Source organism: Cervus canadensis, chromosome 3 (assembly GCF_019320065.1).
Source record: "Cervus canadensis isolate Bull #8, Minnesota chromosome 3, ASM1932006v1, whole genome shotgun sequence".
In the NCBI taxonomy this organism is placed as follows: Eukaryota; Metazoa; Chordata; class Mammalia; order Artiodactyla; family Cervidae; genus Cervus; species Cervus canadensis.
In genome coordinates, this window is record NC_057388.1 from 57997226 (window position 1) to 58018292 (window position 21067).

General features: G+C 39.1%; 1 protein-coding gene across 2 annotated transcripts in view; it reads left to right on the plus strand.

Moving 5' to 3' along the window:
- HERPUD2 (HERPUD family member 2) overlaps positions 1–6667 on the plus strand; it is a 47026-nt gene extending 40359 nt beyond the window's left edge. For both annotated transcript variants that reach the window (XM_043463218.1, XM_043463219.1), the window contains 4 exons: positions 1103–1225; positions 4180–4503; positions 5219–5336; positions 5798–6667. In XM_043463218.1, the coding sequence (XP_043319153.1) occupies positions 1103–1225; positions 4180–4503; positions 5219–5336; positions 5798–5959 (727 nt within the window). In that variant the 3' untranslated portion in view covers positions 5960–6667. The remainder of the gene's footprint in view (positions 1–1102; positions 1226–4179; positions 4504–5218; positions 5337–5797) is intronic.
- The last annotated feature ends 14400 nt before the right edge of the window (positions 6668–21067 follow it).

Genomic DNA, 21067 nt, shown 5'->3' on the forward strand with positions numbered 1-21067 from the left:
TGCTTTTTCTGTTGTTCTATGTTCTAATTTCCCTTAGTAGTCTAGATTCAACTCACTACATCCATGTGGTGTCATTAATATTTTCCTCTGTTTTCATAGATTGCCTGTAAACTGGTAGTTAGATCTAGGACCTGATTAAAGTTCAGCTCTTCAAAAAATAATTTTATTTATTTTTGGCTGTGCTGGATCTTTGTTGCTGTGTGGGCTTTTCTCTAGTTGCAGCAGCGGGAGCTACTCTAGTTATAATGTGCTAGCTTCTTGTTGCGATGGCTTCTCTTGTTGCAGAGCACAGGCTCTAGGGCAAGTGGGTTTCAGTATTTGCGGCTCACAGGCTCTGGAGCACAGGCTTTAGTTGTGGCACACTGGCTTAGCTGCTCCATGGCATGTGGGATTCTCCTGGATCAAGGGTAGAACCCATGTCTCCTGCACTGGCAGGCAGATTCTTTTTTTTTTTTTTCCAGATTCTTTACTGCTATGTCACCATGGAAGCCCAAAGTTCAGCTTTTAATTTTTATTTAACTTAAGCTTATGTGGAAAATGTGATATTTATTAAATCACTTTTACAAAACATTTTGACAATTGACTAACAATTAACAACGTAACTAAAAATTTTAGAATCTTAACATCATAGAAGTTTGTTTCTTACTCATGTAGTAGTCTGATTCTAGGCTGTGATGTTAGTTGTTCCGTATTTGTGGGATCAGGATCATCTTAGATAAGCTGTAATGTCTTACTTGGGGCTTTTCTGGTGGCTCAGATGATAAAGAGTCTGCCTGCAATGCAGGAGACCTGGGTTTGATTCCTGGGTCAGGAAGATCTGGAGAAGGAATGGCAACCCACTCCAGTATTCTTGCCTGGAGAATTCTATGGATAGAGGAGCCTGGAGAGCTACAGTCCATGGGGTTGCAAAGAGTCGCACATGACTGAGGGACTAACACAGATACACAGTGTCTTACTTGAGGAATGTTGAAAATAAGTATTTTTTTTCGGTAAGTTTTAGTATGTTTTGTCAATGGATGACATAGTTCGGAAATAAAAGTGTAGAGAAATGCTTTCAACTTCTGGAGCATTAAAAGACACTTTTTTTATTACTCTATTGCAGAAATATAGACAACCAGCTTCCTGGGCAGGCTGTTCCAGCTGGATTCCCAGTGTATCCTGCTTTCAACCCACTGCAAATGTTGTGGTGGCAACAGATGTATGCTCATCAGTATTATATGCAATAGTAAGTCAGTTTGAGTTGATTTTTTTACACATTGTGTTATCTGCTTTATTTTCTTTTTCATCCTAAGTGAGTTGATTTGGGATTTCATTTACTGATGTATATAATTGGTTTTTAAAAATTATTTTAAATTATTTGGCTAAAAGAAAAAGGGTACACATCCTGTTCACATCAACTAAACCTATTCTCTGCTTCTTCCCCTCTCCCTTAGTTATATTTGGCAGTATTCAGGTGCTTTCTTTAAGAGAACATTTTATCTATTTAAGAGGGGAAAACAGGAAAGTTTCACTGGAAGGCAACAAATCTAAATGAAGATAGGATGTCAACTAAAAAAGGGAATAGAAAGAATCATACATCAAGGAGGCTGATACTGATGTCACCTTCACTTGTGGCTAATATGCCTTCTGGACTTCTCTGTGTTTTAGTAAGTTTTGCTTCTGCTCAGCATGAAACAGTCTCAGCATGGAATAGCTTTTTGGTGTTCTTTGTGCTGGACTTCTATGTATTCATTTAACATTTCTAGCTTCTCTTTAGTGTTCTCCTCTCCTTGTTTCTGTGATTCTGTTATCCTGTTCACTCTTTTTCTCTTTCTGATTACTCATTTTGTATCCTTTGATAGCCTGTTACTTTCCCTTTTTCTAAATGGTGACATTTCTTGTTCAGTTAAGTATTTGTATACTTACCATGTGCCTTGCAATACACAGTCTGGTAGGGAAGATAGGATTCAGCCCCGGGCCAGTCCTCTTGGATTTCCTTTTTCTGTGGCCTTAGTTGTTAGCTCTGTGTGATGGCTCCCAGTTCTTCATCTCCTGTGCCTCATCTTGTGTCGCCACTTAATTGTTGGAGATTTCCATAGAGAAATTTGCCTTTCCCTTAAATTCAGTTAGGTCTGAACTTTGACTGCATCATCTTGTTACGTGCATTCTCCTTCTTGACTTCCTTGTCACTGATACTGTCTCTTCTTAGTCATCCTCCAAGCTCTTAACATTAATCAGCTTTAATTCTAGCTTCTGTTATCCCTGAACTCAACAACTTACCAAGATGAATTAGTGTGTTGTTTCTAGCTTCTGTCCTTCCCTATGTTTTACTTCTAATGTTTTGCCTAGATCTTTCTAATATCAGACCCACTTTAATGCAGTCACTTTTCCTCCTTTTAGGCCCTTGACTGTATTTCGTTGTAGTACTTGCCAGGTTAACTTAACACATAATTGAGTCCATCATTCTCCATTCCCTAAAATATCAGATGGCCCTCTTGCCTACAGTGTGAACTCTGTATCCTTATTCTTCCTCTAGACCTTACCCCATAAAGCTAACCTGCTTTATTAACTTCATATCCTCATGCTGTCCCGTGTAATGTCTTGGCTCCAGGCAGGCTCTTTATACCTTACCTGTTGTCATGGTAATCATTATCATAATTAGTCACTTCGGTCGTGTCCAATTCTTTGTGCCCTATGGGCTGTAGCCCGCCAGGCTCCTCTGTTCATGGGATTCTCCAGGCAAGAATACTGGAGTGGGTTGCCATGCCCTTCTCTAGAGGATCTTCCTGACCCAGGGATTGAACCTGAGTCTCTTATTGGGCTCTTTACCATTAGCGCCACCTGGGGAAGCCTTAGTATTACACTATATATCTTTATATCTCTTGTCTTGTTTACATCACAGGAACTGTGTAAGATAAGTGGGGCTTATTGGAGTTAGCTACTGAATCATATAATCTTAATGTGCATCATTTAACTTCAGAGACTTAAGTTTTCACCTTTAATGAAATAACTCACTTATGAATCAGAATGTCCACGAGGTAGGAAGTAGTCTGGAAATGAATACGGGGCTTCCCTTGTGGCTCAGCTGGTAAAGAATCCGCCTGCAATGAGGGAGACCTGGGTTCGATTCCTGGGTTGGGAAGATCCCCTGGAGAAGGGAATAGCTACCCACTCCAGTATTCTGACTTGGAGAATTCCATGAACTGTGTAGTCCATGGGGTTGCGAAGAGTCGGACACGACTGAGCGACTTTCACTACAGATACAGTGTATCAGCATACTAGCTTAAATAAGCTTTTGTACCATGGAAAACTTCTATTTCATTTTGCTATCTTGATTTTAAAACTTTCTTGTAGAGAAAATTCAACATATATAAAGACAGAATAAATAAAATGAACCCTTGTGTTCTCACCGCCCAGCTTTTAAACATTTATCAATTCATGACTGTCTGATTCTACAACTTTCCCCTCTTTGCTGAATAATTTAAAGCAAATTTCAGATATATTATCACTTTACTGGTAGTCTTTTACAGGAAAATTTATTTTGACTCTTAAGCAGTCAAATTATAAGCAAACTTCAGGACCACACATCTTCGTAACTTGATGAGGATCTACACCAGTGTTGTCCAGGTGGAGTTCCCAAAAGTCAGGATTGGGATTGAGGGATTGTTGTCTGGGACCTGGTTAAATTTGAAAATACCAATACAAATCATTTATTATTGAGAGTGTACACACAGGGTAATGATTAATGTACTTAGTTAGACAAATCTTTTAAAAGATTTGTTTGAGGGAGAGGTGGTGGTGTGCGCGTGGTGGGGCAAGCGGTATTTATCCTATGTAGAATAGCAAAAGAGGCAATTAAGGAAAATTTTGGGAAAAAGATTTGGTTACAGCCTTATAATTTACTGAAAGAACCAAATAGTGATAACATGGCTATTTTTAATCTCTTCCACCTCTCTCCTGCTGTCCTAGACTACCAGGCTGGGAGAACATCCTTTCCTGAACCATTCCTACTATCCATGTTGGCTCTACTTTTGCACTGGGAATTATACTTACCTAGGAAATGTGGTATAGGAGTTGTGATATTCCATGTAAGGTTTATGAAAAATACATATGGCTTCCCGGGAAGTTCTGAAAAATATAATGTTGTATGATAAATGTTTTTCTTTTTCTTTTTAATACTTATTTTGGTGACTATATCAGTCAAGCTGCAGTTTCAGCTCAGGCCACATCAAATGCTAACCCAGCCCAGCCTGCTGCTACACAGCCTCTAAATTTGGCACATGTGCCTGGAGAAGAACCCCCACCAGCTCCAAACCTTGTGGCCCAAGAAAATCGACCCATGAATGAAAATGTTCAAATGAATGCACAGGGAGGGCCAGTGCTAAATGAGGAAGACTTCAATCGAGACTGGCTAGACTGGATGTACACCTTCTCACGGGCGGCCATCCTGCTTAGCATCGTATACTTCTATTCTTCGTTTAGTCGCTTTATCATGGTAATGGGAGCCATGCTGCTGGTTTATTTGTGAGTGGTGTTCATTCCTTATGATTACTTTCTAAAACTGTTAAGCATGGAATCTGGCATGTGGTAGTCTGTTGTGAATGTTGAGTGGAGGAATATGAATGTTGGGCTTCAGATGCCTAGCATCAAGAGCAAAGCAAGTTATGTTTTGTGAGAACGTTTATGAGAATTGTCTAGAAGCAAGATTTTTTCCCTTTACTACTTTTTATAAAAATGGCTAGTTCAAATATAAAAATGGCTAGTTCAGTTAGGTATGCTCTAGTAAATCATTTAGAACTTGAGTACATGATGCAGTCTTGCAGAGGAGTTTCTTTTTAACTAATTATAGTTATCAATAGTAAGTCTGTTAGATATAGGTCAGATTTTTTTTCTTAAGTAGACTAACTGTCCCTTGCTCCCCTTTTTTCTTAGGAAGCAAAAAATATCTAGTTGAATTTCATTTTGAAAAATATAAAAAAATGCTTTTAGGACTCCTGATATGTCTTACTAGCTCAGGATAGACTTAAAATTGATTCCTGCTTTCCTGTTTTCCTGTCATTGCTTTGAGAGGGGTAGTTCTTGACCTGAAGAAGGAAATTTGGCTTTTTCATTTATCACCGTTCAACCCATGAATGAAAATGTTCCAATCATTTTGCTCTTATAGGACCCTAATATTTCATAGTGTTACGAGTAAAAACAGTTGTGACTTATTTTCTTTTCTCTTTATTTTACTGAGCAGACACCAAGCTGGATGGTTTCCTTTTAGGCAAGAAGGAGTTCAGCAACAGGCTCCCAACAATAATGCCGAAGTTAACAATGATGTACAGAATGCAAACAATCTAGAACTTGAAGAAATGGTATGCTCATGAGGTTTTCATATACTTAAATATAGGTGTTTCTTCAGCACTGTAAGAGACCAATATAATAAAAGAATCTCGGGTATTTCATAGTATTGAAGAAAGGTTAACATGTAAATGTGTGGTTTAATCCCAGAGAACCTATAATACTGAGTCAGTCATATATTAGAATTAAGTGAAAAGAACTAACATCATTCTTTCTAAAAATAGCCTAGAAAGAAAGTTATGCTCACAATGAGAAATTATTGTATTAAACTGGCAGTTATTTCTTTGAACTTGAACAAGGAGGAGTTCATCAGTTTTGGACTTAAGGAGGATCTCTAATGATCAGATAGTTCTACTTCCTTATTATATACTCATATTCCTTCTTTGGGAAGAATTTAACTCTCTCCTTGTTTTGTAATGAGTTCATGGTAGCTGTTAAGATCACTTAGGAATATGTTTCTTGTTTTGTTTGAAAGGAGCGTCTTATGGATGATGGGCTTGAAGATGAGAGTGGAGAAGATGCAGGTGAAGATGCCAGGGCGATTCAAAGGCCTGGATTAATGGCGTCAGCCTGGTCTTTCATCACCACATTCTTTACTTCACTAATACCAGAGGGGCCTCCCCAGGTTGCCAATTAGACTTGAAAAACTGTGCCAGCTGCAAAGGAGGGTCTGAATTGAGGAAAGTGTTTTAAATAACAGTGCAATTTCAAAAAAATTTATTACTTTCTTTTCATCATCATGTACAGAGGTGTTTTTTCTTTAAACTTCTTATGCATATGAATATTTTAAGCACAAATAGACTACTAAATGTGTGGTTTTTTTTTTTTTAAGATCCTAACAGAACATAGCTTAACAATATTGGTCTTCCAGGTTTTATTAATTTCAATTATGTATATTATATCAAGACACACTTGTGTGTCTTACTTCTTTAAAGAGCTGCTTCACATATAAATGTCTATAGCTTATAGCCCAGCCCTTCAATGTATAATTTGAATAAATATATCTATTTTCTGTGAATTATCCTAAAAGTTTTAAACAGAATGACCTCATAGTTTTTAATGAAGAAGATTAATTACCTAAAATGTGCTAGTAGCATCTTGCCCAGCCATAAAGCAATAAACTTCTCAATAATCTTCATTTTGACATTTGAATAAATGGAAACTTTCTATTTTAAGGGCATGTATCCCATCAATTGGAATTAGTACTTTAAAAAAAAAAAAGGCAGCTCTTCAATGGAATTAATAGTGATATAAAATGTTTGATATAGGCAGTACTTTTATAAAATAAGATTCTGGAAATCACTCCCTGTAATTTTTTTAAAATAAAAGGTCAATTATGGTAAAACTGTCTTGTGGTATATTTATTCAAACTGTTCCATATTATACTCTCTCCATACAAAAATCTATGTAAATTTCAGTGGTTCTGGGGTTGCTGAAGTCTTCAAGGTCATTATCACCTCTTTTTATTCCAGATGGATATCTTCTAGTTCTCAGGTAGTCTGAAACCTCTTTAGTTTATTTAAAAAATCCCTGTGATAAGGAAGCTGTGGTACATGTACACCATGGAATATTACTCAGCCGTTAAAAAGAATTCATTTGAATCAGTTCTAATGAGATGGATGAAACTGGAGCCCATTATACAGAGTGAAGTAAGCCAGAAAGATAAAGAACATTACAGCATACTAACACATATATATGGAATTTAGAAAGATGGTAACAACAACCCTATATGCAAAACAGAAAAAGAGACACAGAAGTACAGAACAGACTTTTGAACTCTGTGGGAGAAGGTGAGGGTGGGATGTTTCGAAAGAACAGCATGTATATATCTATGGTGAAACAGATCACCAGCCCAGGTGGGATGCATGAGACAAGTGCTCCGGCCTGGTGCACTGGGAAGACCCAGAGGAATCGGGTGGAGAGGGAGGTGGGAGGGGGGATCGGGATGGGGAATACGTGTAAATCTATGGCTGATTCATATCAATGTATGACAAAACCCACTGGAAAAAAAAAAAAAATTCAGGGGGAAAAAAAAAAAATCCCTGTGAAAGTCGATTTGATCTTTCTTAAGAAAGGAGTAAGTCTCTTATAGGGTAGCTAATTAAAATTGAATAAATGCAGATAGGAGAACCTGCTATGGAAGAACCTTAACTCATGTGAAATGTATTATAAAAGTGTATATAATACTGTTACAGTAATATACGATTGCTGTCCACCAGGCTGAGCTGTGCTACATTTGTACATCGTTTGGGTTCATGGTTAAGGATGGCTTGTTTCAGGGCTGATACAATCATTGCATTCAGAGGGAGCGTCTGGATTTTAACCTGGGAACTAAATAAATAAACTGTCAGAGTTGAAAGAAATGTTCCATAGATCAGATCCTAAAAATAGAGCCGGTGGGTAGAGTATGAACGCCGATGTAATTATGAGATTGAGCAGTCTCAGTCTCGTATCTTCAGTTGGGAGTTGGACAGGGGAGAGCTGGAGCCGCAGAATTCATAGAGGGGAGCATTATTGTGGGGGACACCCATCTGAAGGGAATGAGCGGGTCTCTGCATCCTAACTGCAGGTTGGGCCCTAAGGAGAAGGATGCTGGTCGTAGACCCCCTGTGAAAGGCTGTGGCTAAGCATTCTAATAAAGATGAAATGTATTATGCTACTCTATTTTAATTATTTTCCCTACATTGTTAATTCCCTCATATTAGTCTTACTTCTAGTAAGTCTTTGTCAGAAACTACAACCCAGTGTCAGCAATGATTTGGATGATTAAGGGAGGAGCTGTGCCCATGCTGGGGCCAGATGGTGCTTAGAAGGCAGTTGTAGCATGGAGATGGTTTCCAGATGGAAAAAGAGCCACACAGAAACCCAGATGGTCTCCAAGGCTAAATGGTGACTAGCAACAATCAGGATGGGACTGAAACACTTCCCAGGCAAAGACTAGACTTTCTGTGTCTCGTCTAGTGTTGGTCGCTCAGTCGTGTCTGACTCTTCGTGACCGCATGGACTCTAGCCCGCCAGGCTCCTCTGTCCATGGGATTTCCCAGGCAAGAATACTGGAGTGGGTAGCCATTCCCTTTTCTAGGGGATCTTCCTGACCCAGGGATCGAAGCTGGGTCTCCCTCATTCTTTACCATCTGCGGAGATTCTGGGTCTCCTCAGATTCTTTACCATTTGAGGCACCAGGGCAAGCAGTATGTGTGAAAGGGTTGGTTTTTATTAGCTGGGTAAAAGGAAAGAGTGATCCTGAGGGCTGAAGAATTGGAACTATTTTCACCATAGTTTGATGCTACCACCTATCATCATTCTAATTAGTTCCTCTGGCTCCATCATCCCTATTGAAATTTGGCTTTTCAGAGTAGGGGAGGCAAGGCCAAGTTTGGAGCCTCACTAGTGTAGTCCCTGTGGCGTGCTTTGCTTCCCTGAGAAAAGACTAAGGTGTGCTGCTCTGTTGTCAGCTCTCTGTATGTCTGGTGTGTAGCAGACCCTGAGGCCTGTTTTATCTGGAGTTATGTTGATGGATGGAATGCGATATTCCCAACTAATTTTTCCTGAGAGTCCTGATGTGGCTAGCTGACACCCCCCAAATGGCATCACACACTCTCACTGCAACCTGGGAAATGGGCTGCATGGTGGGTATAAAACATATATATTGTATTTTATATCTTACGAGGGCTTCCCTGGTAACTCAGCTGGTAAAGAATCCGCCCGCAATGCACCAGACCGTGGTTCAATTCCTGGGTCAGGAAGATCCCCTGCAGCAGGGATAGGCTACCCACTCCAGTATTCTTGGGCTTCCCTGGTGGCTCAGATGCTAAAGAGTCCCACTGCAATACAAAAGACCTGGGTTCGATTCCTGGGTTGGGAAGATCTCCTGGAAAAGGGAATGGCTACCTACTCCAGTAATCTTGCCTAGAGAATTCCATGGACAGAGGAGCCTGGTGGGCTAAGAGTCGGACACGACTGAGTGACTTTCACTTCACTTTCACTTCACTTATATCATAAATGATATTTTGGTTGTTACAATATTTAAACATTAAAAAAATAATTTTTTTTTGAATTTGAAAAATTTTGACAAGAATGTTTACCATGAAGTCTACTGTCAACAGATGTTTAAGTGTATAATAGTAGCATTTAAGAACATTTAAATAAGACATGTAAAAACAAAGAAGAATAATGATACTTCTTGAATAAAAGTGTCGGGGAGCAATTGCAAGCCTTTTTAAATTAAAATACCATGGCATCTTTGAAATAAAAGTTTTTCTTACAAAAAGAGCCCAGAATAATTAGGGTTCCTATTCCAAAGCACCTGGAGCTTCTCGACTGTCCAAGAGTCTTAGTAAGTGGAAGGCTTTTTCCAGCATCATGGGGCCTCAGCCCAAATAGGGAGGACAGCAGGAGATCTGACTCCTTCCAGAGCATATCTCAGTGGTTACTCTCACATCACACTTGGGGGACAAGCCCTGGAGGCCCCAGTATAGGGTGCTAGTTTCAAGAGCCTTCTTGCCAAAGCTTACTTGGATCCTGCTGCTACATTCTAACTCTTTTACTCCAATTGATCTGTTTTCCAAAGTGAAGATATTGATGGCTACATAAACTATTTCATGTGGTGCAGTAAGCCATTTTGCCCAGCTATTCCCAAGCCATAGGAAAGTTGGAAAAATTAAGATCTATATAGCATCTTTACCAGTTATCATTCCTCACAGAGGGTGCATGGAGAGAGGCTATCATTATGTGTTAATTTATATAATTAATAAAAACCATTATAATGTTTTAAAAACTGCTATTACTAACATCGGAACATTTGTTATATTTCTGGCTCTGTGCTGAATACTATACCTGCATTGAGAAAATATTTAAAGCAACTCAAGGTAAGTGCTATTGTTAGTTCCATTTTTCAGATAAGGTAATGAAGACTCATATTAAATAGTTCACTTCAAGTCATATAGCTAGTAAGTGACAGAATCAAGTCTATTTTACTTCAGAACTTGAATTTTCTAAAAGTAATTTTTCAAATAAAGCACATAGAGACTTCAGCTTCCAGTAATGGGTGATTAGCTTGTTTTGCCCCAACCCCTCTGCTGAGAAAACTAAAACGGTTAGGATATAGATATCTATTAAAGCATCAGAGAGCTATCAAGAAAGCAGGGGCCGATACTCCACACAGATGAGACCTATGTTTGGTGCCACGTTTTACTCTTAGAAGCACTTTGTAATTCAAGAACAAGTAAGAGAAACAGCAAAATTTTTGGTAGACTCATAGGAAACAAAATTTAGAGCTCTGATTGCACCAAGAAGAAATGTCCTTTAAACATCCTAGGCTTTCTTATTGGATCCCCAAAGGGCCTACTCCTTGAGTGAAGGAGAACTGGAAATTGATTCTATACTCACAAGGATTGAAGCCCAGCCTCAAGTGATCTCAGTCCCTAACTGAATGAGGCAACTGGTCCCAAACCTAGTGGACAGCCAGAAGCAAAAATAAACCCCTCTGAAGAAAGATAACATCATGCAGTTTCTCAGATTGTCTCTATAATTGTTCAAAGTCTGTTAATCCCAATAAAAAAAATAACTAGCAATACAAACACATTAAGATTTGACCAAAAGGAGAGAATGAAACAGATAAACCTCAGAAAATTAAGATATTTAGCATTATCTGATAGAGACCTTATAATAACTGTGATCAAAATGTTAAAGGATTTACAGGACAAAATGGAGAAACTTCAGGAGACAATTGGAAATTATATAAAAATAAAATTCTAGAACTTAAAAATAATGTGACTGAAGTTAAGAAATCAGTAGATCGCTTTGATAGTCACAGTTTAAGAGAGAATTAGTGAACTGGAAGGTAAAGAAATTATCCAGAATGATGCTGGGGGGAGAATAGGGCAGACAACACTTGAAGAGATAATGGCTAAGAAATTTTCAAAACTGATGAAAGACACTGAGCCATAGACAGTAGAAATATTATTGGCTTCCAAGCAGAATAAATACAAAGAAAATCATGACAAATTACTACAGAGTAAAACTGTTGAGAAACAAACTTTAAAAGTAGCCAGAGGAAAGTGTAGCTCATTTCCAAAGGAGCAACAGTAAGGAAGCCTAGTAAGTGATATTTTCAAAGAGCTTATAGAAAATAATAGCCAATATGGAAGATAATGTGCAGCAAAAATATCCTTTGAAAGACATTTTTAAGCAAATGAAAACAGAATTTGTCACCATTGAAAAGTACTAAAGGGAAATACTAATGGATTTTTGGGTAGAAGGGAAATTATCACATATCATGGCTTGGAGGTGCAGAAAAAAAAACAGAAAAGCATTGGAAAGGTAAATCCGTGCATAAATCTAAAAGGATATTGCCATAAAATAATCCATTTATGCTTTATGGGGTCTTACATGTATGAAGAGTTAAAATACATGACAAAAATAGCATATAACTGATGGGAGGTAAACAGGATTGAGTATCCTGAGGTCCTTGAATTGTCTTGGAAATGGAAATGATCAAGACACTAATTTATATGAGAAATGAATGAAGCAGGGTGCGTGTTTCAATTTCTATGATATTTTCTAAAACCAATAAAAGAATGTAAAACTAACAGGACAGTAGAAAAGGAATATGAAATTTAAATTCAAATGAAGGCAAGAATGGAGAAAAAAAAGGAGATGGGAGCAAACAGAAAACAAAAAATCAGGAAGGTAGATTTAAATCCAAATGTATCGATACATCAAGCATGAATGGACTAAATATTACAACTTAAAGACAAAACCTGGGGATTCCTTTGTATGTTATTTGTTGCTTCTCTCTTGTTGATTTTAATATTTTTTTGTCTTTGTGGTGGTTTAGTCGCTAAGTCGTGTCTGACTCTTGTGAGTCCATGGACTGTGGCCAGGTGGGCTCCTCTGTCCATGGACTTCTCCAGGAAAGAATACTGGAGTGGGTTGCCACTTTCTTCTCCAGGGTATCTTCCTCACCCAGGAATCAAACCCGGGTCTCCTGCACTGCAGGCAGATTCTCTACTGAGCAATGAGAGAAGCCATCGATCACTATGTGTCTCAGCGTGTTCCTCCTTGGGTTTATCCTGCCTGCAACTCTGCACTTTCTGGACTAGGGTGACTGTTTCACTTCCCACCTTAGGGAGATTTTCAGCCATTGTATCTTTAAATATTTTCTCAGGTCCTTTTCCTCTGTCTTCTCCTTTTTGGACCCCTATAATACAAATATTGATGTGTTTAATGTTTCTAGTATCTTCTTGATCTGTGCTTCCATTCTTTTTCGGAAGTATTGGATCATCTTTACTATCATTACTCTGAATATGTTTTATGATGAGATTAGAAGTCAACTACAAGAAGAACAAAACCCAATTCTATGAGACTTGAAAACAACATGCCTTAAATACAATGTAAGGATAGCTGAAACGCCAATACTTTGGCCACCTCATGCGAAGAGTTGACTCATTGGAAAAGACCCTGATGCTGGGAGGGATTGGGGGCAGGAGGAGAAGAGGATGACAGAGGATGAGATGGTTGGATGGCATCACTGACTCAATGGACATGAGTTTGAGTAAACTCTGGGAGTTTGTGATGGACAGGGAGGCCTGGCGTGCTGTGATTCATGGGGTCGCAAAGAGTCGGACACGACTGAGCGACTGGACTGAACTGAAGGATAGCTGAAAGTAAGGTTGAAAGTAAAAAGATGGAAAAAGACTTCTCATGCAAGTATTAACGAACAGAAAATGGGTGTGCTTAGTATCCAAAGCAGACTCAAGGGTAAGAAGCATTAATAGAGTAAGAGGGTATGCAGTCACTCAGGCATTTTGCCACTCAGAAAGGCTTTGCTTGCACCAGCTTAGTGATGGACCAGGAAGCTAGCTTAGTCAAGAGGCATCAAACTATAAGCATCTTAAGATAGAATGTGTGTGTCTGTGTGTGTGTATTTTGGGGAAAACACAAGAGATAGAGTAGTAACATTCAAAAGGATGAGAAATGTGGAACGTGTACCATTTTCTTTTACAAATCAAATAAACTGACCTGGAGCCTGCCCAGCCTCACCCCTGCTATTTGGGATCAGCAGGTGGCGCTAGTGGTACAGAACCCGCCTGCCAACGCAGGAGGTGTAAGAGATTCCGGTTTGATTCCTGGGTTGGGAAGATCTCCTGGAGGAGGGCATGGGCAACCCATTCCAGTATCTTTGCCTGGAGAATCCCATGCACAGAGGAGCCTGGTGGGCTACAGTCCATAGCGTCGCAAAGTGTCAGTCTCAATTGAAGAGACTACCCACGCACACAAGCACATCATTATGAAATGTTACTGATAATCGATCCACACATCAAATACATATTGTTCTAAGTGCTTTGCAGATATTAACTTATTTAATCCTCACAACAACCCTAGGGGGTAGGTATCTTTATTAATATTTCTATTTTACAGATGGAAAACCAAGCAACTGGCAGAGTTGGTATTCAAAACAAGGCAGCCCCAGTGCCAGAGTCCCTGGCCTAAATTCTATGCAATATGGACTCTGAAATTTACAGTCTGTCCAACGTTTTGGAAAAACATTATTGAACCTCTCATGAATTATCTCTTTCATTTTGATGACTCCAGGTTGTCATGGAAATTGTGCACAAGGAGGTAGAGAGGAGTGTGAGAAGGAATACATGTTTATCCGGGATTTACTGTGAACCCAGGACTCATCAAGGTATAACTAACTTACATGTAGATATTATGAGCCCCCATTTTAATATGAGAAAACTAATGTTCAGAGACATGTCAGAGACTTAACAAAGTCATTTTAAGTAAGAGCAGGGAAGGGTTTCTATTTGGTCCATTTGTCTCCATCGCCTCTTTCAAATAAACCACATTGGCTTGTTCTTGTGACTTCTAACACTATGAAGTTAGAGCAAGTGTGTGCTTGTTAAATTGCTTCGGTCGCGTCTGACTGCTTGCAACCGTATGTACTGTCGCCCGCCAGGCTTGCCTGCTCACGGTATTCTCTAGGCAAGAAGTCACAGTACATTGATTAGATCTTGGTGAGTTGCTTCTTCAAGGTTGTCAACCTCTGCTAAACGACTTGTTACACCGTCGGAAGTGTGACTGGCGCGGCAGGGACGGTGGCGTTGCACTTTACTGCTTTTACCACTAGATGGAGGTGTAATACCACATATCTCTTCTGCTGTGGGCCTGGAGGAAGGTGATTTCAGAGACTGGGGGCACCAGGCTACTTCAAAGTAGCAAGAGAAAGAATAGAAAAAAGGAATCTTTCTCTTGGCCTTCACATTCTGATCCTTAATGCTAAACTCTGAGAAGGCTGGAGAGTGTGACCCTCAGTCAGCTTCAGGATACGTAGTACTGACAGCCCGGGCTTTTTTCAGACAGTCTTGAGTTGAACTTTTCGCTTCACCAAGCCCTGGTGAGTGGACTTGGGCACGTAATCTCATTCACAATGGGCTCCCCTATCTCAGAAGTTCCTGCCAGTGAGGAGAGGTTTCTGGGCATCTAAGAACTTCCCTATCTCAGATGTTCCTGCCAGTGAGGAGAGGTCTCTGGGCATCTAAGAACTTTGGCACTTCCATAGATGTTTATAAAACTGTAGGTCCAAAAACTCAGTGATCCTACTGGGGTATAGTCTGCCCCTGCTCAACCGCTCTCCTACCCTCCTCCTGCCCCTTCTGTGGACTTGCTTGAGGTTACAGAGTCATCTAGGATTACAGCCTATTTCAAGGCTCTTCCCTAATGTGCTGGCAACTAACTATCTGGAGAGCTTTCTTTAATAAAATTCTTTTGGGGAGATAGTCATAAATTGGATGGGTTTAACTGTTTTCCTTTGACCCTGCAAAAGAGTTAAGGGCATCAAAAGCAGAGATAGACTAAGGAACTGCCTCGCATTGGAGACATGGCAACTAAATGTAATGTAGGATCTTGGATTGTGATTCTGGACCAGAAAAAAGACATCAGTGGGACAGCTGGTGACATTTGAATATAGTCTGTAGATTAGTTAATGATGGTGGCTCAGATAGCAAAGAATCTGACTGTAATGCCGAAGACCTGGGTTTGGTCCCTGGGTTGGGAAGATCCTCTGGAGAAAGAAATGGCAACTCACTCCAGTATTCTTGCCTGGAGAATTCCATGGCGGGAGAAGCCTGGCTGGCTACAGTCCATGGGGTCACAGAGAGTCAGACATGATTGAGTGACTAACACTTTCACTTTTGCTTCAAGTTAGTTTCTTGGTTTTGATTACTGTACCATGGCTATGTAAAATGTTAACATTTGGGGAAGTGGGGTGAATGGTGTACAGGAATTCTTGCATTATTTTGTAACTGTTTGTCAAGTCTGAAATTATTGAGTCTGAAAGGTCAATAGGAAAAAATTATTAATATGAAAACATTACCTTAACACTATTATAGAATATTTGAAACATACAGAAAAATACAGAGGATAAAAATAACCACTTGTATAGGTGATTCAAGGGTGTGCTGCGTGTGTGTGTTGGGGGCAACACACACATGAGTGGATCCTGAAGGAGTTGAGCATCGTGGTCATACTCTCTGTCTATATGCACAGTTGGCTCCTGGTGATTTGAATCAGATCACTATCTTTCAGGCAGTGAAACTGTTAGTCTCTCAGGCATGTTTGACTCTTTGCGACCCCACGGACCACAGCCTGCCAGGCTCCTCTGTTCATGGAATTCTCCAGGCAAGAATACTGGAACATGTAGCCATTCCCTTCTCCACGGAATCTTCCTGACCCAGGAATCAAACCCAGGTCTCCTGCATTCCCTGAGGCACCAGGGAAACTTTTTGACGGTCTCTACCTCAGGATGCTTTAGCAGAAAATGATGAGATGACAGTATTTGATAATGAGGTGGCACCTTATGCCTTAAGTCTTACTTAGTAATTCTCCCGGGAAATATTTTTCTTCAGTCCTCATCTTTTATTGCGCCTGTGTGCTCAGTTGCTGAGTAGTATCTGACTCTTAGTGACCCTATGGACTGTAGCCCCATGACTGTAGACCCGCTCCTCTGTCCATGGGATTCTCCAGGGATATCATCATTAGTGGCTAAAACTAAAACATATACATGAAAACGGCCTCCATTCCTTAATGTTTCATTGACTTTTAACTTAAAATTTTTTAAATTTATTTATTTTTGGCTGTGCTAGGTCATTGTTTCTGGGTGTGCTTTTCTCTAGTTGGCTGCAAGCAGGGGCTACTCTCTAGCTGTGGTGCATGGGCTTATTGCTGTGGCTTCTCTCGTTGGGGAGCATGGGCTCTATGGCACTTGGGCTTCGGTGGTGTGGCTCCTGGACTCCAGAGCACAGGCTTAGTTGCTCCATGGCATGTGGGCTCCTCCTGGATCAGGGATCGAATCTGTGTCTCCTGCATTGGCAGGTGGATTCTTTGCCAGTGAGTTACCAGGGAAGCCCTGACCTTTAACTTAAAAAAAATAAACTTTTAGAAGTTTTAGATTTACAGAGAAAATTTCAAAGAAAGTACAAAGAGTTCCCACATACCTTGCAGCCAATTTCCCTTATTATTAACCCTTTACATTGGTATGGTAAATTTGTTGCAAGAAATGAATCAGTATCGATATATATGTTATTAACTGAAGCCCATATTTTATCTCCTTAATCTTTACCTCATGTCCCTTTTCTATTCCAGAATCCTCTCTAGGCTATCACAGTAAATTTAGTTTTCATGTCTACCTAAACTGCTCTGGGCTGTGACTATTCCTTAGATGATTTTTGTAACTTTTTGATGACCTTGACAGTTCTGAGGAGTACTGATCAGGTATTTTGTAGGATGTTCCTCCTTTGGGAGTCGTCTGATATTTTTCTCATATTTAGATTGGAGTCCTGTATTTTTTTAAAAACAGACACAGAGGTAAAGTGACATTTTCATCACATCATATAAAAAGCACACACCATCAACATGACCTGTCACTCTTGTGGTTGATCATGGTCACCTGGCTGAGGTAGTGTTTGTCATATTTCCCTGTTATAAATTTACTCTTATCTCCTCCCTTTCTATTCTGTGCTCTTTGAAGGGAAGTCACTGTGTGAAGCCCACATTTAAGGAGCTGGGGGTTTGGCTCCACCACCATGAGAGCGGAGTACCTACATATACTATTTAGAATTTTTCTGCATGGGAGATTTGTCTCTTCTAGCCTGCTTATTTCTTTCAACCATTTATATGTCAGTATGAATTCATGAATACTTATGTATTTTATACTTTGGATTTTTTAAAACCTTTTTATTTTGTTTTGGGGTGTAGCTGATTAATGATGTGATAGTTTCAGGTGAATAGCGAAGGGACTCGTCCTTCATGTATGTGTATACCTTCTCCCCCAAACTCCGCTCCCACCCAGACTGCCACGTGACATTGAGCAGAGTTCCATGTGCTATACAGTACCTCCTTGTTGGTTATCCATTTTAAGTATAGCAGTGTGTACACGTCCATTCTAAACTCCCTAACTATCCCTTCTCCCCATCCTTCCTCTGGCAACTGTAAGTTCGTTCTAAGTCTGTATCTGTTTTGTAAGTAAGTTCATTTTGGATCATTTCTTTTTAGATTCCATATATAATGGCTGTCATATGATATTTCTCTTTCTCTGTTTGATTTACTTCACTCAGTATGACAATCTCTAGGTCCATCTATGTTGCTACAAATGTTATTATTTCATTCTTTTTAATGGCTGAGTAATATTCCATTATATACATATACACACACACATATATTTATACACAGCACAACTTCTTTGGGTTTTAATCCAATACTTCTTTATTTTGTTGCTAAGACTGTCCCAGCCTTGGCCATTGGGAGCACTTTCAGTTGGCAAGACTGAAATTTGAGAGCTGGGTTGGGCAGGATGTGGATGTGGGGATATACACAGAGATGTGTTAACTGAAATGGGTGCCACAGAAAGATTGCTGGCAAGTAATTTAAAAGGTTACTACCTTAATGTCAAAACCAAAGATTAATATGTATTAAAATTGCAAAATTGCACTTAAGTTGGGATAAAGACTGCAGAGAAAGGTATATACTGCAGTAGGCTATTTTGTGTCTCAGATTCTTAGGGAAACAATCACCTGTTTCGCAATGAAACACATGTATACACCTTGCTTCCCTTTGCTGCTCCTCTTGTTTTGCACACACTAGACTGTGCCTGGCTCTCTACTGTGCCCATGAGGTACCTGGTCCTCAGTAGGTGTCCAGATGCAGAAAGATGCTTCCTGCAGCATTGCTAATAGTAGTAAAAATGGGAAACAATATGAATGTCTAAAAAGGGCATGGTTAACAAACCTTGTTTTAACAAAACAAGGGCGTATTTACTTGATGGAATGTCAGACAGCATTTCTAAATGATGGTTGTAAAGACTATGTTTTCACCTCAAAAAAGCATTTGGATTTTCTAGAAAATTGACCTCTCCTACATCCTTTATTAAGAAGCTGCTGAAGGATGTGTTTCTTCAGAAAAAGAAAAAAAAAAAAACAAACAAACCAGAATTGGAAAGACCCTCAGGATTCCAGATACTGGAGTTAAGAGGTACAGGCTTTAATTAACTATACTTACTAAGTTTGAAGAATTAGAAAAAAAAATAAACAAACAAAAGGAAGCCATGGGATACTGGAATCAACAGCAGAGAGAGGAGAGTCAATATCAGAGAGAGGTGAAGGGAGTCCACAGGGAAGTTCCTAGGATGGTAGGCATTTTACAGATAGAGAAGGCAGCCACAATATGCTGATAACAAAATTTCAAGATCCCTGATGTCTTACGACCATCTCTGTGACTTCTGAGACAGTAGAATTACAAGATAGAAACAACCTAAAGTCTTAAGTTATTGCTGGAGGTGTCAAGGAGAGTTCCCTGGAGTGTATGGACGATAATGTAAAGAAGGTATAAATGTGTATGAGATATGTATGCATGTGTTTTAAGCTAATGAAGTTATGAGATCTATCTGTAGCTGCTACAATATAGTAATACTATAGAGGCTTCTAAAATATTCATAACATTCTATTTCTTAAACAGGGAATGGGTACATAGGTGTTAATTTATTGTTACTCTTTAACTGCATAAATTTTATATACTTTTGTGTACATATGATATATTTCACAATAAACAGTCACCTTCTTCTGTACATTATGCCCACACTAAATTGAAAGTTAATTAATCCTGTTAATTGAGTAAGATATGTAGGATTAGAAATTGGAACAGTGTTTTGGGAAAGTTTTCACGATATATCTCAACAATCTAAATATTATCCTTTGATTTAGTAGTCCTACTTCTAAGAGTTGAACCTATGGAAATAATCCTAGATATTAAAAAAACATGCAGAAAGATGCTCATTGCAGTATTATTAACTGGTTTGTTAAAGTAGCATATGTCCACCAATGGACTCTCAAGCAGCTTTTCCAAATGATGGTTGTAAGGACTATGTTTAATCTCAAAAATGCTTATGGTAGGCTAGATAAAAATAGGGAATACAAAATTTTGTCTACTGTATAGCTATGTGAAAAGAAATGTGAAACAAAAAGCTTTGTCCAGCATTTGCCAAGTTCATCCTATCCCTAAGTGTTCTTTAGACCATTACTTTGAAAAAGAGAAATAATTTAGACATAATGAACAATAGAAATGTATAAATACATAAACAGAAAACATGCTTGAATTATAGATGATATCCTTTTCTTCATTTAGATTAGTTTTAAACATTGAGACATACTTATAATAAATATGACAATTCAGAAATACAGTTGGAAGAATTGTACACATTTATGGGTGAAGAGGGAAGATTGAAAAGGCAGGGCTATGAATGGGATGGAGACAAGATTCCTTTTGGCTCAGTGGCTGAACTGTGACAGAGAGCAGAATTCATAGTTGTCAAATGAACGCGAGATGACCCCTAAAATTTCTCCCATTGTGTCTATGACCTTGCATTTCATCATCTAAAAAGAAAGTACAAGATGTTTTATTGTTACAATGCCAATTTCTTCTCAAGGCTTTCCAGTCATCAAAGCTTTGTTAGAAAGACAGAAGACTCATGGATAAAATGTCAGTTCCTAAGAAGGTGGACAAACATACCTTCCTTACTCTCCTTTTCTCTTCCCTCTGAAAAGAACAAACTGCCCTTACCTCCAGAGTAAGTTCAGTCCTTCTCTGTTGTTACTCTCTCAATTAAGCCACCATGTTTTAAAATAGTAAGAGATTCTACCACTTCTCAAAGGTCCTTAATTGCCTTACAACTATTTCTCTTTGGAGGCTTGCCAGGGTGATGGAATCTCAGATCACAGACACAGATAAAATGGACAAAGAAAAAAAGACACAAGGAGGAGGTAAAAATGTCCATAATGAACTCACATATCTTGAGGAAACCTCTAATCTAATGAGGATGGATTTTGTTGAGAAGATTGTACATGAACAATTAATTATTCATGGCAGAGACATCATTAGGATTTCATTTTGTTTAAAGGTCTCTAAGTGACTTAGGCAATTGGTTTAAGCGGGAGAAGAATTTCAAGAAAGAGACAAGGGAAAGCTTATCATTATATTGACCTTTTGAAATATTTTCATGATAGTTATGACTTGGCACATTAATTACACTCCAACTAAAAACCTCCAATGCTTTGCCTGGGCAAGAGTTTCCACAGGGCTGGATCATGGACCAGTATGGTCAGATGGAAGCAGATTGACAGAAATTTCTGAAAGGATTAAGAGATTTATTTTAGAATTCTGTAATAATTCAATTTGGCATTTGGGTTACTCC